At 36.1% G+C, this 18,134-nt stretch overlaps 1 protein-coding gene across 3 annotated transcripts in view; it reads left to right on the top strand.

Annotated features, from left to right (window-relative positions):
* Positions 1-18,134, top strand: part of btbd11a (BTB (POZ) domain containing 11a) — a 130,518-nt gene that overhangs the window by 105,003 nt on the left and 7,381 nt on the right. For 2 of the 3 annotated variants that reach the window (XM_043236302.1, XM_043236300.1), the window contains 8 exons: positions 2,980-3,187; positions 6,677-6,829; positions 7,448-7,613; positions 9,756-9,845; positions 12,039-12,140; positions 12,755-12,848; positions 15,615-15,750; positions 17,414-17,637. In XM_043236302.1, coding sequence (XP_043092237.1) covers positions 3,000-3,187; positions 6,677-6,829; positions 7,448-7,613; positions 9,756-9,845; positions 12,039-12,140; positions 12,755-12,848; positions 15,615-15,750; positions 17,414-17,637 — 1,153 coding nt within the window. In that variant the 5' untranslated portion in view covers positions 2,980-2,999. The remainder of the gene's footprint in view (positions 1-2,979; positions 3,188-6,676; positions 6,830-7,447; positions 7,614-9,755; positions 9,846-12,038; positions 12,141-12,754; positions 12,849-15,614; positions 15,751-17,413; positions 17,638-18,134) is intronic. The other variant, XM_043236301.1, reaches the window with a different exon arrangement.

Below are 18,134 nucleotides of genomic sequence, written 5' to 3'. Positions count from 1 at the left end.
TAATTAGGTCTTATTTTAGTATTTGTTTTCTGTTAGCTCTTATTTTTGTATTTGCTAAACATAAGTACACTGACTCTAAAACATATATATGGTATACACAATAGAAGAACTGAATCCGAGTGACGTCTTTTTCATTTTCCTCTCTATTATGTTGGTCAGAGCAGCTCTGATGATTAGATGCGATCGTGATGGAAGTGACACCAGTTTCAGAGCCACTGGTCAACTAATGCGTAGTATTTTGACAGAGCAGTCACATTTTCTGCTGATGCCGTATGTTGTGTGCTTCAGAAAGGTCAGTGGCTGTAAAGCTCAGCAGTGGTGAGTATGAGTGTTATGCAGAGGTCTTTCCACTCCTCTGGCCTGCAGCTGTGCTCCTCACACACCCGTGAGCTCCAGAGGTGATTCACCGGTCACATTTCAGCTGAGCCAAAGGAGCAAGGGCAGATGGGGTCTAATCATTTTTAGCATCTCATTTTTTACCAAAGGTTTCATCGCTTTCCAGACCCCCCCAGACTAGCATGTTATTTTTATTAGGTTAACACAATGATTTTTATGTATTTTTAAAAGATTAGAATTCTGACTTGGCTATTTTCGTCTTCTTTGTGCAGCTCCAAGTCAGTGACATTTCACCTAAAAGCAGCAAAAGCCAAAATAGAAACTGGTTCAGGCAAAAATGTACAATGTTAACAGCAACTCTCAGGGTGGACAGTGGTCACACTGGAATCAAATCCTTTTGCATTCTTGCTGAGAGAGTTGTTCCCTTTTTGCACGGATCGGTGCTGAATAACAACAGCAGCTCGACTGCATAGTCGCTGCTATACTTCTCTCCAACCTCATACACACACACACACACGCACACACACATACAGGTACAATCAAGCGAAGGCTAGCTTCAGATGAATGGTGCTTGGCAGAGCTTGAAAGACGTGTTTCAGACCATCTGGACAGGTGAAGAAATGTGTGCTTCTGTTCATAAGCAGTCGAACATGCCTACTGATCATTGGTTTTAAGCAGTTTTATATTTATTTGCATCTTATTAAAAATAAATAAATAAAAACCAATTTTTTAAAAAGTGTATACTTATATAGGGTATATATGCACACTAAAATCAATGCATATATTTTGAGACGAAGGTCTTCTTTATGATTTTCTCTTTTGTTTAAGAGAATTAAAGCAACAGTTTTTAAATAACAAAAATATGTAAGAGATTGGTATTTGGGGCGAAAAGCTCCCCTGCTGTTGGGGCTAAAGACGCACAGTAATTAACATTAGAATTAATAGATGGCTTATTTTTCCATTTGTTGACATGACATGGTTAGATTCAGATGGTAAATATCATTTATTATGTTGGGTGTCCATATTAGAGATAATCACCATGTTCAGAATGAAACCACCATATTTTAAAAACATGATAAACAAAATCTGTCACTCCATTAATGTTCAGTACAATGTATATATATTTTCAGCAATTATACATTTTAGATAAGGTGAATAGCACATTTTTTTCTCAAGGTTGGCCTTTCACCGCGTTGTACTCTATAGATAGATAAATAATACATCGGCTATACTATGCAGGGCACGTTAACCCCAAACAATGTTTTCAAACATTTAAATTCTTAAGTTCTTAGGGACTATTAGAAACCTGGGCCTGATTGCCTTATTTAAACCAACTCTACTCTATACTCTATAAAATTTGAATGAGAAGTGTACTTGGAAAGAGAGTAGATTTGCTCTTGATAAGGCTTTCCTTTGGATAATTCACAAGGCCATTATAGAGTAGCACCATTAGCTGTGTGTGCGTGCGTGTGCGTGTGCGTGCGTGTGTGTGTGTGTGTGTGTGTGTGTGTGTGTGCGTGTGTGTGTATGCGTGCACTTAAGAGAGGGGCGAAATGGAATGTTTGTTTGTCTGATGGCAAGTGATATTCACCAGCTGTTTCCTTAGTCCTTCATCCAATAAAATTAAGAAAGCAGCACACACACAGACACAAGTTAACAAGTTAAGGTTTAAAACAGTGTACAGACTTCTTTCTTTGCACATTCTCAGTAATTGCTGTGTGCGTGTTTGTGTGTGTGATGTTGTTCTCTTTCTAAGTGCTGAGATTTCAGAGAGAACCAATTAAATTTCCTTTGTTTTGCCAAGAAGTCCCAGTGATTCATTCAAACTAATAATTTTATCAGTAAAGTTAATAATCTGTGTATGTGTGTGAATATAAAATAGGTCTCATTGACTATTAATTTTGTACAAGTATTCATATGTAGAAACACAAATGTCTGCCATATGCACAGTAGGTGCATGATCTTGTTATAACTTCTTGTTACTTGTCTCATTCATATATTTTTAAAAATGTTTATTTTAGTTATATTTAATATTAGTTATTATAATATTCCATGTGAATTATTTATATTATATATATATTATTTATTATTTGTACGTAGCCCATATTTATGGAGAAAATTATGAATAAGGACTTCTTTTGGAAAACGTGAGTGAGAACCCAAGTCTCACACAATTAGAGTATTTTTTTTCAAGCACTTTCAGTCACTTTAAACTTCAAGAGTGTCTGTTCCAGAGTTTAGATACGCTGAATTCAGAGAAGAGCTGCATATTTTCAGGTTCTTCTGTTCTTGTTGAAATTGTAGCTTTTGTCAGTTTAAGGTTTAATAGAAATATTGTGACGTTTTGACAAGTTTCCTTTCCATAAGATGAGTGATATCTTCTGTATGCCCTGTACCAGATTTCAGTGAGAAAGGGAAAAGATTGTTATCCTGTAGCTGTCATTTCCTGCTGTAATGAATGTCTTCCTGTCAAATGTGCCACTGTCTGTGTCGCTTTGTGCATGCGGTGATGTATGAGGTCTCTAGTTTTATGTCAAAGACTGTGTAAAAGCTTTATTTGATGCAAAGCTACAGTCTCGAGGGGGGTCTTTGTGAAAGTACATTCTCATGCATTCAACCGCATGTCTTTACTGCCCCCTGTAGGTGACCTGGTGTCCCGTGCCATGCATCACCTCCAGCCTCTGCACATCAAGAACCCCAGCAACGGAACGCCTGTACACCAGAACCGCACCGGCACTGTGCACTGGGAACCGGAGGCGCTCTACACGCTCTGCTACTTCATGCACTGTCCTCAGATGGAGTGGGAAAACCCTAATGTTGAACCCTCCAAGATCACCCTGCACACTGAGAGGTGAGAGTGTGAGAAGCATGAAAGCTTCGCCACGGAAATGCAGTTAATTAAGGCAGCACAGAAAGTCATAAAGGGTTCATGTAGATGCATAAATCTAATATTTAATTTGTGGTGTTTGCTAATGCAATAATAAATAGTTATATATATATAGTAATCATAATGTATTATATAATTTGATATGTATTATTAATTATTTTACACACACAAATTTTACATGCACACATATATTTTATTATTTACTCACTTATTCACGAAAATTTTATTTATAAATTTTATTTGAATCTCTTTTACAGGATGATATATGTGTGCATTCTATATATATTTTTGTATTACTTCAGAAATTAGACAGCTGTCTGCTCTAGTTATCAGTATGTGTGCATTTTATTTTATTATATGATAAAAAAATAATAATAATTATATATAATATATATATATATATATATATATAATCCCATGGTTTTTCCTCAAGTAGGGACCTATCCCTTGTCTGTCGGACAGAATAGAGGCTTTTGCAGCCACTCAAAACTGCATAGCAACAAGAACCAACCACATAAAACACCTTGGCGGTGTTATACAGCCTCCAGCGACCCGATACATGATGGTGGCGACATTTTCTTAAGATGACATCTAGTGCACTGTTGCTTTGTGCTTCCTTGTTCTGTATGTCATTTTATGCCCAAGGGTTTTTCAATCACTGTGGGGGTTACCTCAGACCTCATTCACATTGTAAGGGCACAGGGATGCCAAGGAGATTTTGATTTAGATGTAATCTTGATTTCTGTGTCTCAGCACAATGAAGATATAGTAGAACTCTTGACTCCTGTTGGAAAAGAGCATTAATGGATTGCTGTAGAGTTATGTTCAGCATTCGTTCCACATTGATATACCCATCAGGACAACTCGTCCCAGACTGTCCCACATCACTCAGGTGTGATAAAAGCCCCCATCCAAGGACCCTGTGGGACACACATACGATGCTCGACAGAATAGGTGCATGAGCAAGCTGCCTTCTTCCCCAGGGACAGACAGTCTGCTCCATTTTATTCATTTCTTTCTTGGTCTCTCACAGAGGAATGAGAGAGTAGAGGAAGAAAGACAAAGAATGACAGAAGAAAAAAAATTAAATAGATGGTAGGTGAGGATTGGAATAAAAATGAGTGGAGGGGTAATGAATAGAGATGGAGAAAGAAAACAAGAGATCAGAGTGAAGGAACATCTGGAGAGGTTCAGGGTTGTGGCTTTAGATTTCAGACTTCAGTCAAGTGGACTATTGTTGATGTGCTCATGACATTTCATCACCCTTTTAACTTTCCTGCTATAAAGGGAAAATACACCAGGGGCACATGAAGAAATACACGCTGTAATTTTTAGCCTGTTTTGGTCCACATAGTTTCCAACATGAAATACACTAAAAGACATAGGAAATTTATTTCCTAGAAACAATTTTCCTAGATCTTAAAGGAGGAATTGTTCTGCAACCGAGAGTTTAGGTGGTAGCAATATTTTATCATTTTGACATTAGCGATATTCACCTTTAACTTTATTTAATAAATAATATTGAATAAATATAAATAGTTTTATATTTTTATTTTATTTTATACAGTTATCTTATTAGAAACTAGTGTATGCATTTGAAATAAAAAAAATATTATATGAGATTTAATAAATGTTATATAAAATAAAAATACACTATTATGTGTGTATGGTCTTTTAATGACTTCCTGACAAATAACATCTTTAATATAATATGTTAAGTTTTATACATATACAATTTTATTATTATAATAAATTATAATAATGTTTAATAAAATATATTAGATATAATAAATGTTATCATGGAAATATAATAAAACTACTATAAATATTCTGATTGTAAAATATAACTATAATAACTTCACGTATAGGTTTTGTTATTGAAATGTGAGATGTCTGCTGAGATGTTTGACGTGATCTTTTTATTGTATTTATCCTTAGTTAAGAGCACAGTGACAGGCAAATTATTTCCATAAAACAGTGGAATTTATCTTATTAAAATGTTTTTTAAGACTTGAACTTGAGATTTTTTAAGAGACTCTTGACAGGGCAACTCCCTTCCTCTCGGCAACACAAAGTTGACGAAATCTACAGTGCAATAAAAACCGTCTCTATTTTCCAGCCAGATGTGGCTTCACTTTCAAACTCCAGACTGGAATGAGAACCACGTCCTTTTCCTCCAAACATTTCTTCGAAGGGAGGGGAAAAGAGAAGCACGTTATTCAGGCAGAAGAGAAACAGAGAAGGGTTTGCGGTTTGTTTTGGCGGAGCTCAGATTCCTGGCAGGCTTTCTCGCGGTGGGTAGGTGTCCGGGGAGGAAGAGTGTGGACTGTGCAAAGATAGCTGTTAGACGCAGGTCACAGGAAGCACAATTAGATGAAGATAGACGGTTCAAGATGAAGCATGACGGCTTTATTCCCTTGAACAGGCTTTGGAAAGGCTTATTTCTAGGGTCAGATCCCTGCTCCTTTTTATTTACACTACAGCCAAGTGTGTGCACTGACAAATTTCTTTTTTCTATTTCATTTGGAAATTACGATTACGTGCTTTGTCCTACACACTGCATGCTTTTTCACACTGAGGGGTGTGTGCAACAAGTTTGACACAAAAACAAGTGTAGGAGGACAAAAGCTGTGAAGTCATTTTTTTTCTAACTTGAAAGCCATAAACCGAGCCCATTTCACACAACTGTGTATGCTTCTCATATTGTCATATTATTTAGCTGCTGGCATTATTAGCACGTTGATCCACAACAACCTCGTAACACTAAACGTAGTTAAACAGTGCATGCCGAGTTACTTAAACTGCTGCTTAGAAATGCTTGAATCAAAATAAAGACTTTCATGGTCACTTTCATCGTGACTTACCGTAGTTGAGTCAACTTCCTCAAATTCCTCGACTTTTGCCCTGTAAAGAACAGTTTTGAAACTTATATATATATATATATAAAACTGGTGGTTGCCACATTGAAAAAGTGTAGCACTAGTGCAGCTGTTTAATGATATTTTTGCATCCAGATCTCATCTATAATGAGAGCGTTTTCTTGGTAATGAGCAGCCTGAATCTCCAACTTTCTTTTTCTGACTGAAAACTTGTCAGGATGGCAACAGGTCTTTTATATTTCGGCACTCTAATTAGATGCAGCTTAGCGCTGGTAATTAGTAGCAACTGAAATCCCGCCAGAGAGCTTATGATTACTTCTCTAAAGTATCCTAAAACTGCACGCAAACAGATGTGTCCATTCAAATTGGAAATCGCGAAGGTGATTAGAAGAAACAGACATATGCTAACAGACAAAGCTTTCGAATACATTGGACTGAATTAGTTTCTTGTGATCTTAAAAACCTTTGATTCGTAGGCTTAGTGCTTAAATGCTAGAAATGAATTTTGTGGGCAAAAACAAGTCATGAAAACAATAGCTCAATGCACTTTTCTTGGGTAACTCTGTCTCTGCAGGCCGTTTCTGGTGTTGCCTCCGCTGATGGAGTGGATCCGGGTGGCCGTGGCCCATACAGAGCACCGCCGAAGCTTTTCTGTGGACAGCGACGATGTTCGACAGGCAGCACGACTGCTGTTACCTGGGGTGGACTGTGAGCCACGGCAGCTCAAGTATGTTTGGGATGCAAAGTCGCTTCCATATATGCATGAACACACAGTCGGCATGCACGTTATGCTCGTAGAATACCTTAATTAGCAGTTAGTCATTCGCTGAAGGACAGTACACAAACAACATGTACTCATACTGCAACCTTCATGAATTAAGTGTATTTATCTTCCTGTGTGGCATTAGTTTCCTAGTGACAGGCTCTGAAGTGCTGTGTAAATAGCTTTTTACATGGTCATAGTTATTTTCTGGAGCATGCTACTTTCGCAGATGCAGGATGTCTTGGCAAACAGAAAACATTTCACGCTAGGGTTTTTCTTTCCATCTTTAAAAGTAAAAGCTAGCTATACTAATTTTTTTTTTATTATTTTATTTGTATTTTCAATTTTATTAGCCTAGTAATCATTTTTGTATTAAGTTAAAGAACCAAAATTATTATTATTAAAATTATATTAAAAATGATCTAATTAGTGTGGCAGAATATGATTTAAAAATGTAGTTAGAAAATAAAATAATAATAATAAAAATAATTAAATTATCAACTGAATGAAAAACAAATAAAAAGTAGCATTTCTTGTTTAGAGGTGTGTAACTGGGGTCCGGACTGTGTTTTTATTCAACAGAGCAGACGACTGCTTCTGTGCCACACGGAAACTGGACGCTGCATCCACAGAAGCCAAATTCCTGCAGGACCTGGGCTTCCGGATGCTCAACTGCGGACGAACTGACCTGGTCAAGCAAGCAGTCAACCTGCTCGGGCCAGATGGCATTAACAGTATGAGCGAACAGGTGGGCACAGATATATTTACACACACAAATATAATCCCACATTTCTGTGACATTCGGGCCTGACTTTACTAGAGTCGAATCTTATAATTTTTTTTTAGATTGGGAATACTACATCTCTGACTGCTAAAATGGTTGTCCATCAAACTGGCATTTTGACAAAAGATACTACTGTGTCTGTTCAGTTCTGTTTGGTCATGCACTAACACTTTATGATATGGTAGCCATGTTAGTCATTTTAAATTGAATAGAATTAATTACCACCAACAACATAATAACAGAGTGTAATTATGAGCAGCTCCACAAAATAATTGTCATGAAATAATCACACATCCATTAGTATTAGTCAGCACTTGCACTGTAATTACTCTCTGATGTAAATGGCAATGTAAACTGTAACTTTTCTCACATCTGCCTTCCATTGTTTGCTCCTTCGCCTGTATGGTATCTGCCTCAAACCATTAAACACTCAAGCATCAATGACATTTCCGCAGCATGTCATTTGAAGAAGAAAAATGCCCTAGTGGGTTTCTTATAATATGATACGTGTGAAGAAAGATGACCCACATAGACATTTAGAGGCTAGGAAAATAAATAAAGAGTTGCATGACCTTTAAATAAGGAAAAACGCTTCAAATCTGAGCCGATCTGTGTAGGAAGCATCTAATGTGATAGCAGTCGTGACACTTGGTATTATGAATCAAATAGTGTCATCCGTATCCGGTGCTGGGTTCATGTTATTGTCGCAGTCTGTCTTGAATACAGCAGCCAGTTTATGCAAAGAATGACGGCGACATGCCGCCGCTGACAAAGTGGATTAAGCAAACATGTAAAATTGAAGCGACACAGGCAAAACCAGACAAACGCGGGGAATGTGATGACAAAGACAATTGTTGGAGTCCAGCTGGGAATCATTGAGAGTAACTCCATCTTACTCTGGAAGAGTTGCTCCGAAATCACGCTGGCAAATATGGTACTCGTTATTTCAAGAAGAGCCTTGAGGGAAAATACGTCTCAAATAACAAATGAATCTCCTTCTTCATGGTGAAATCTGTTTGCAGAGCTGCACGCTCTTGAGTGTTTATAGTGAGTTTTTAGGCACAGCATGATGCAGAGTGCATAAACTCCTTACCCTGTGGTAAAATCTTCATAACGTAGAGGAGCACACGCCTTATTACTTTATTAAACAGTATATAATAGTGCTGGCAAATGATTAATTATGATTATTCGCATCCAAAATAAACGTTTTTGTTTACACAATATATGTGTGTGCACTGTGTGTATTTATATAAAGACAAACACATACAGTATATAAATATTTACATGTATATATTCTAGTCCTGTTAAATGAATAATCACAATTAATTGCATCCAAAATAACAGTTTTTTTATGTTTTATTATGTATATAAAAATACACACACAATTTTTATTATACATAATAAATATACACAGAACACACATTTACTTTGGATGCGTTTAATACATTGATATTCATATTAATATAATTTATATTATGCATAAATATATTTCATAAAGAAACATAACATATATTTCTTAAATATATACATGCATGATTGTGTATTTATATATGGATAGTTAAAATATAAATGTGTCATATAGTGTGTCGGAAGAAAAAGAAAAACTCTCATTCTATTTGAAACCCTAAGAATGAAGATACTTTTTACACATTTTTGCTATGTCACACCATAATACACTGTCAAAATGTTTTTTGTCAACTACCAATATACATGATAAATATACTACACCCTACACACATTGTAAACAAAAACTTTTTATTGCGATTAATCGTTTGACAGCACTATCATTTATCATCAAAACATTACTCCGAAAATGTATTAATGGATAAGTTGTCTAAAGTAGTGAAATGCTAGTTAATTGCTGACTTTTTACTTTCGTGCACTGACGCTTTTGATGGCCTATAGAATAAATTGTTTTCTGTTTAAAGTGCATTAATTCAGCATCATCCATAAAGATTAGTGTTCCACTCAGTTCATTTAAATAGACACTTCAGGGGTTTAAGAAACTGTTTTTTTAGACGTTTTGCTCAATAGCCCTTAACTAGTGCTGCAGTAACAGTATAGCATAAGCACTGTAGGTGGTAAGTGTATTTGGTTGCTTTTTAGGGCATGACCCCTCTCATGTACGCGTGTGTCCGTGGGGATGAGGCCATGGTGCAAATGCTGCTGGACGCTGGAGCAGACATCAACAGTGAGGTCAGTCTTTATTGGTGGACATTTCTTTCTTGTAGCGTGTTGTTGCTTTGTCTCTATTATTCTAACTAACCTGTCTGCATAACTAACAAATCTCTCTGTCATCTTCCTGATTCTGTTTGCATGAGCTAGTGGAGAATTGAATAGTTGTCGTACAGTATGTGTATGCAGGTGTGTCTACTTAGGTTCTCATTGATCTCATGAATATTTAATGAGATTAACATGCAATTGATTACCAGATTAATTCATGTATTTTTATAGATGCCATGTTCTTAATACTATTTATATAGAATGTAGGAAAATGCACTGATTGCCTAAAGTAGATACACTGATTGTGAAGCACCGTGGTTGAAAACATGAAACATGACAGCAAAAGTGGATTCAAACTGATTAAACAGCATTTGCAAGAATAAAAAATATAATTTTATATTAAAAGTTACATGTTTCATGTATTTGCCTTAGGGGTGAATTTCCAAAAAACCGATCAAGAAAGTATCCAAGTCTTATTTTACCATGCATAATTATATATTGCTTAAAGATAATGAAGCCTATTTTATCTCATTAATTTTTTTTGCATAGTGACATTATTTCATGACAGTTTTCTGATTGCCGTAACATGCCTGAATGAGAATCCTCACTATTCTCAATAATGTATCTAATTACTGTAATTTAGTTTATTTTTTAACTGTATTACAGTAATTAAGAAAATGATTACAATCTGCATATATTAAAGGCAGCACAAAAAGTAGCACCGAAATGAATAAATACTGTGTACTTTCCCTAGTGAAAAATTTTATTTTGTGCTAAATATGCTACAAATGCATATACATATTGATCTACTTAATAAAAATACCCTGCAATTGTACTTTTAGGATACCGCGCCAGTATGCTTAAAGTCTGCTAAATTGGGACAGTTCATTTTGCACTTAATGCACTTTGTGTGGTAACAATGCTGAAGTCCAACTAAAGAGATACTGATGTATATTTGATTGTGCTAAAGGAACAATTGTATGTTAACTTAAGGTACACTTTAAAATGTATTACATTTAAAAAGAAATATTATTCCAAATAAAGCTGAATTACAGTTTTTATATAAGCAAGTCTCAAGCGATAATAAGTTAATGGATCTGAACCATACTTTGTATGAAATTAATGTATTTTAAATATTAAACTTTTGTTTGTGTTAATTATATCATATGAATATTTTACATTACACTTATGACAATTTCAAAGAAAAGTATAAATTAAAAATATATATGTAATATAATTTAAATGTGAAAATTATTTTAAAATAGTCTTATATACATATACAAATTGATATTATTTACTAAATGTATAAAAATGAGAGTTTAATCTTATGTTCTTGATCGCTTTTTGTGAAATTCACTCTTGTATATGTCATGATGTGATCTTGTGCTCTTTAACCTTTTGTCGTCTTCCTCGTTTGACCCTCAGAGGACATTTTTATTGTATGGAGTCGTTGACTTAGACAAAGCACCAAATTCATATGCGTTGATATTACCTTGTTGTACAAATTGCTTCAAGCTCAAGAAGAGTATCAGCAAGTGGGCAGATACGCAGTTACGTTTCTTTGTGTAAACAATTGTTTAACCTGAATCAATGGGTACCGAAAGGTCATGTTTGCCAAGACACGAACAGATGCCTGCATAATTTAGCACTGATTACAGGAGAGCTGAGTTTTGCATGCAGTACAGCTGTAAGCGTTAAAGCAAGACAAGCCCTCTTTTTTGGTGCTTTGTACATGAGTCACTTCTCATTTACACCTCTAGCGTTTGAACTCGCTGCCAATTATTCTTCCTGCAGTCTTCGCGTTATCGCAATGAAAACCGTGAACTAGATCCCAAACCGTGGTCAGGATTTCGAGTAAAGCGAGGAGGGCGTGTAGGAGTTGTCCAGAGGAGAGCGAACGAAAGTAAACTCTAGATTAACGTGGGCTGGATGGAAAGAAGCGGTTTGAGAACAAAACGGCAACTGGCTCTTTCTTCTTCTCTTCGCTTGAATTAACAAAACAGCCAGACGGCGGAAGAACTTTCCAACTTTCCGCTCACTCATTCACTCATTCCTTCCCCTTTTTTTCTTGCTCGTACTCCTGCAATTTCCGCAATCGGAGCTCAGTGTGCTGGTATATGATGGCTGAATTTTTCTTTCCCTGAACTTCACCTATATGATTCCCAGGTGCCCAGCTCACTACACAAGCACCCCTCAGTTTATCCTGACACCAGGCAGGGGACTCCACTCACATTCGCCGTGTTACACGGACACGTCCCTGTCGTGCAGGTAGTGGCGCTGTCAATGATTTGATGCCTTCCACCTTTGCACTTTCCTCAGTTATTATTATGATGCCACCGTCATCATAATAATAATGAAACAGTTTGATGTTAGTTTTGGGTTGGATGGTGCTGCCCTGGTTCAGATAAACTTGGATGGGCAAAGATAGGTATCAGGAATGAGGCCAGTTTATTGACTGCACGCTCTATTCTTACCTCAAAAGTGGAATAAAGTCTTACTTTGACTATAAATACTAGAAGTGGCAAATCCGATGACCTACTAAAGCCCACTTATTTAGAAAATGGAAAGGCAAGGTGATATTTCTTAAAGCACACATCCACCACAGTAGGAAATATATAACAAAATCCTTCTTTCTGTAGGAGAAATTTCCCATTTTTTGAACCAGACAAACAGACCAAAACCGTGCACTTAAAGCATCAAGAGTGAAAGAAATTATGCCCAGATTACCATAAAAATGTTTGCTAGTTGGAGGTGGCCTAGGTGATGACAAGTGCAGGCTAATTTAATGCAATTACAGCATTTATATTTACCGATGTCTTGGTGATATTAAAGTCCTCTGAAAAGTGTTTTATAATGATTGTACTTTTCACATTATTGAGCAGCTTCTGTTGGATGCCGGAGCAAATGTGGAGGGAGCGATTCAAGATGGCGCGGAGAACTACACAGAGACGCCTCTACAGTTGGCGTCTGCAGCAGGTACCATAAAGTATCTCATGAAGACAGTACAGTGACCCCAAAATGTGTTCGGACACTGAAACCACACACAAAATGTGCACATTTATTTACATTTAATTAAATTGATTAAATTGAACCTAGTGGCATCTCTAAACAAGGAGCTACAGTTATTTTATTGGATATACTAAAGTCAGTTCTCCTTTAAGTTCACAAAATCTAAAATCTTTACCATGAATGACTGTAAATTACTTTTTCACACTTCATTATTTTTTTGTTTTATTCATTGGCATGATTAAGGTAGACTACAATACGATTTTCATATTCAATAAATTTGTTTATTTTGATTGATTTACAAGACCGATTTAATTTAAGTAACAAAAGGTTCACACTTTATTTATTTATTTATTTGTTTATTTTTATTTTTGTTGTTGATTTTAATTGATTTATGAACATAACCATGGTTGGACTTTTTTTTTACTATATATATATATATATATATATATACTTGTTTTTTTTTTTTTTACTTTGACTTTGACTTTGCTGAGTATGCCAGTTTAAAAAAAATGCACTTGGTTTGATATTTATGGTTTGATATCTAATGCAGTGACGTTATGCTGTGGCTGAAGTGTCCAAATAATTTATAGAGTCACTGTAAATTATCTTTATGACTTGCAGTGTAAAGAAATACAACGACTGTACCTTTACCTGGCGCAGTACCCTCATCTTTGGACATCTTTGTACCTTATCCATCCCTAAATGCTAAATACTACTGTTTTAGCCTATGCAAAAGAAAGCCAATGTGGTGCAAAACAAACCTTTTTAAAACATTTTCCAAATACTTTAAGGTCCAAATGTGCACTATTTTTGACAACATAATGAGTGAATATGTTTTTAGTTGAACGTCCTTTGAATGATTTTGTACGATCCATCCAGGCCTTGCTTTTAAATGGTTACATTCTGTTCGTTTTGTTCCTCTAATTTCGGCAAAATGGTCCTTGCAGACTGTGCACTGACAAACTGAAGACATTATACTTTTGTGCCCCAGTCTGGCTCCAGAACCGTAATAGTATTATTCAGAGACTGATGGGGCTCCATCGCTCTCTAGAGCCCTTTGCAAACTTGCTAATGAGCCTTAGCAACAGCAGCTTTTTTTTTGCTTTTAACATCTACAGTGTGAATGTGACAAGTCCACATGGTGGAATGATGTATGGAAACCAGTGCCAAATGAGATTTCATAATCCCGGCTGTGGCAGTCCTATGAATATGAATTGACCTGAGTGATATTCATTTACATTTGCTGAGTGTATTCCAGCATAATGCCGAAAATTACCTGTCTGACCCACTTAGCGATCCGACTCTTGAAGACTTGGGTAATTCAGGTTGCAGTCAGCTGGTAATGGACACCTTCTTGGTGATAAAAACGGATGGGGGGCAAAAAAATTGTATCATCGCCTGCACAGGAGGAGAATGAAGGAGCACAAGCCAAACCGATTGAGCCGAAATGTCTAGAAACGGGTTTAACCGTATGCCTGTGTTCCCCTGTGACCCAGCAGAAATGGCTGTGGATGGGATTGTTTGAGCCTCATCGGATCCGAAACTCATCAGGCCTCATTGATTACGCCCCATTTGCTGTATGCTGGGTCAATTACCCCCACTGTTAGCGTTAAGGTTTTCCTTCTAATGTAGAAACACTTTCCCCTCATTACTCGATGTGGATGTGCACAGGACAGCCTGCTAATTTACATTAGCAAATCAATCTGGGGACGGGTTGCTAGATGGATAAATACTTTTTTCCTGTGGCTTAACTGGTATAACAAGCACCTGCAACATAAACATCATGGGTTTGATTCTCAGGATTCATATGCTAACAAAATGTGTATATTAATTTTTATGACCTGTTTAAGGTCAAACCATGACAGAAAAGAGATAAAGAGCTTTTAAATTTATGCTGTATTGATTTTGACTGAGGGAATTGTAGCTTGAGGGGGACTTAACAAAAAATGAATTCATTAGACAAATATTTTCTAGCTCAATGTGTTGTTAAAGGGTTACATGACTAAAATAACAGACTTTTTTCACACTTTCACAATTTTTTTATTTTTGTTTGTTAAATGACATGGTTATAAATGAATAAAATAATTTTCAAAACACTATTTTGTACACTATAATCACATGATTGACTGAATAAGTTTGACTAAAATAACTGATTTTCTCACACCTAATTTATTTCGTTTTTTTATTGTTTTACCTAATTTAGTTTCATTTATTTTTGATTTATTGATATGACTGCGGTTTGTAAAAATAACTGAATTTGTTCATATTTTAAATCTTATCAAATATCAACACATTTGACTAAAATAACACCTTATGTATTTATTTATTTATTGCCAGTACTATGAGTTGATTAGATTTTCAAGCTATAAACAAACAGCTGAATATTCCACACATTAATGTAGTTGTATTTATTTTTGAATTATTGGCATGGTTTAATAAAATAACATATTTTTTTCTTTTTTTTATTTAACAGTATCAAACTGTGAACTGTATTTTACACTATGAGAATGTAATTGACTGTATAAATAATTTGTTTCCCACTTTATGTATTAATAATTAGATTATTATTATTTTTTTTTTTACATTGCTTTTACGCTTTTTTTATCTTACGTATGCTACTAGTTATACAAAGCAGTGCTTCTTTGCTGATATTAATAGCACAGTAGGTGTCTAACTACATCGCTTTGAATAAAACCAAATTAATGTATTATGAACTGTCTTGTATTTCAACAGGCAACTTTGAGCTGGTCAGTCTGCTTCTGGAAAGAGGAGCAGACCCTATGATTGGCACCACCTACCGCAATGGCATTTCCTCTGGTCCTCTTGGTGAAATGAACTCGTACAGCCTGGCAGCATCACATGGACACAGGTAACGCACACCCAACCACTCCACAGCATATGAAGTATATAAACTGACAGCACATTCACAAGCAGCACAACAGGGAACCCAGCTTTCATTAGCTCATTGACACATTTGTCACCACATATCATTATTTCCATGTCCTTATGCATCATTCTGACTGCGGAAACTCAATCTATCAGATCTGAACCCCTGATGTGTTATTATTGGCGCGCATAAAAGCTGAGGTGGTGTATTTGGCCGCAAAACTGTGTGTAATTTACTACCATAACTCCAACCCCATCACTCTCCATTGCTGGTGAACGGTATGGATGACTGCGTGCTCATTCATTCACTCTCACCTATGGCCAGAGCTGCATAATGGAAGCTCATTGAAATTCACACTGCATGCGTCTAAATGAGAATCCAGCGTGTTCGACGGCCAACTCACCCACCTCTGCGGAATTAAGGCAATCCGTTATAAAGGGCGTCAGAATGGGACGCGGCGCGAAGTCTGAGCCAGAACTGGATGTTTTTGGCTTTCAAGTCCTGGAGATGTTTGCAGTGTTGCATGCCGCAGTGATTGGTTGTTTATGAATATTAGATCAGCTGCGGAGTGTTGCTACTTTTATGAAGGTATATGAGTTTACAAAGACATACAATCCTGAGAAAATGCGGCAAAGCAGAGAAGAAAAACACAATGGAATGCATTGATAAATGGAAGTCATAAACAAAGAAGTGCTTGAAGTATTTCAATAGATGTTTCGTGGACCTCTTTGCTTTCATCAGTCAGCTGATTATAAAAATGATGCAAGCAAGTAATCCTTGTGGCTAATGGCTAATGTCAGATTATGACATACAGTGTTTTGCTTTCAATAACCTTCAGATTTAAACTCTTCTTAAACAGTTAAATTAAAATAGTTATTTACTCACTCTTGTTCTGAGATTACACTAACATTTAAAAGTTTGGCAAAAACATGTTTTTTTTTTCCCACAAAGTCTCTTATGCTTACTGAAGCTGCATTGTTTTGATCAAAGATACAGTGATAACAGTAATATTTTGTTATTGCATTTTATTTTTCTATTTCTATTTTAAGATATTTTTAAATATTTTTAAATATTTTCTTAATGCGATGTAATGTATTTCAAAGCTGAATTTTTAGCAGCCGTTAGTTTTTATTGGCACATGATCCTTCAAAATCATTACTATAATATGCTAATAATTTTGGTGCTCGTGAAACATTTATTATTACTACTACTGTGTGTTGAAAACATTTTTTATATTTTTTTTATAACATTAAAAATATTACTAGAATTTTTGGGGTTTTTTATGGTTAATAGAATGTTCAAAAGAACAGCATTTATTTGAAATGTAAATCTTTTAGCTTTGTAAAATGAGAATAAAAAATCATACTTCTTCATAATACATAATCATAAGCATTCAAGTAGTGGTGATTATTAAATTAATTAATTAATTAATATGATTCTTTATGCCGTTACAAAAAGAAGGAAAAAGTATGATAAAAGTAGTTTATAGAGTTCTAACATTATGCAACAGCCTGTGTTAAAAAAAATAGATAAACGGTAAAAGTAACAGCGGGTTTGGGAAAAATCTTATATACAGTAATCTATGAGTGAACTATTCTTTTAATGAGTATGAATACCTGAGTAAGATTGTAACACACACTTGCAGGAACGTGTTCCGGAAGCTTCTGTCCCAGGTGGAAAAGGACAAGGGGGACGTGCTGTCTCTGGAGGAGATGCTAGCCGAGGGCTCCGACACCGTAGAGAGGAGAGCGCCACAGAACGAAGCCACCCTCCGGACAGGCAAGGCCAAACTAAGGGCCCTCCGCGAGGCCATGTACCACAGTGCCGAACACGGCCATGTGGACATTACCATAGACATCCGCAGCCTGGGTTAGTAAAAACACTGCACGATTACCACAGACATCAACCGCCTGGCTCACTCCTGTCATGCAGCGATTAGCCTCAGCCTCAGATGCCTTCTAAAGCATTTTGCGCTTAAAACTGACAAGCACTAGTTGAAATTTCCAGTGTTACGGGCTTATGCTACTTCCTGCATAAGCGCACAAAGCATATTCTTTATCAGTCCGTTGTGATTAATACTCATGATGACTCATTTTTGAGGCTGAACTAATCACTTGCCAAAGTTTACCAGGTTAGTGGCATCTAATCTTTCAAAGACACTCTTTGAAAGATTATTGAGGCCCATAGTAGCTAGCAAGACATGAGTATCTATGCCTTGTTTTCGGTGAATAAATCACTATGCATCAGTATCACTAAGCACCATTATTTACCTACTAACGCTATTTACTAACATTCAAAAGTTTGGGGTTAGTAAGATTTTTTTTTTCTGAAAGCATTAAACTTGTTAAAAGTGACAATTATAATGT

The sequence above is a fragment of the Puntigrus tetrazona genome, chromosome 4 (assembly GCF_018831695.1).
Source record: "Puntigrus tetrazona isolate hp1 chromosome 4, ASM1883169v1, whole genome shotgun sequence".
Lineage (NCBI taxonomy): Eukaryota > Metazoa > Chordata > Actinopteri > Cypriniformes > Cyprinidae > Puntigrus > Puntigrus tetrazona.
Note: the sequence above shows the minus strand (reverse complement) of the source record. Positions and strands in the feature narration are given on the sequence as shown.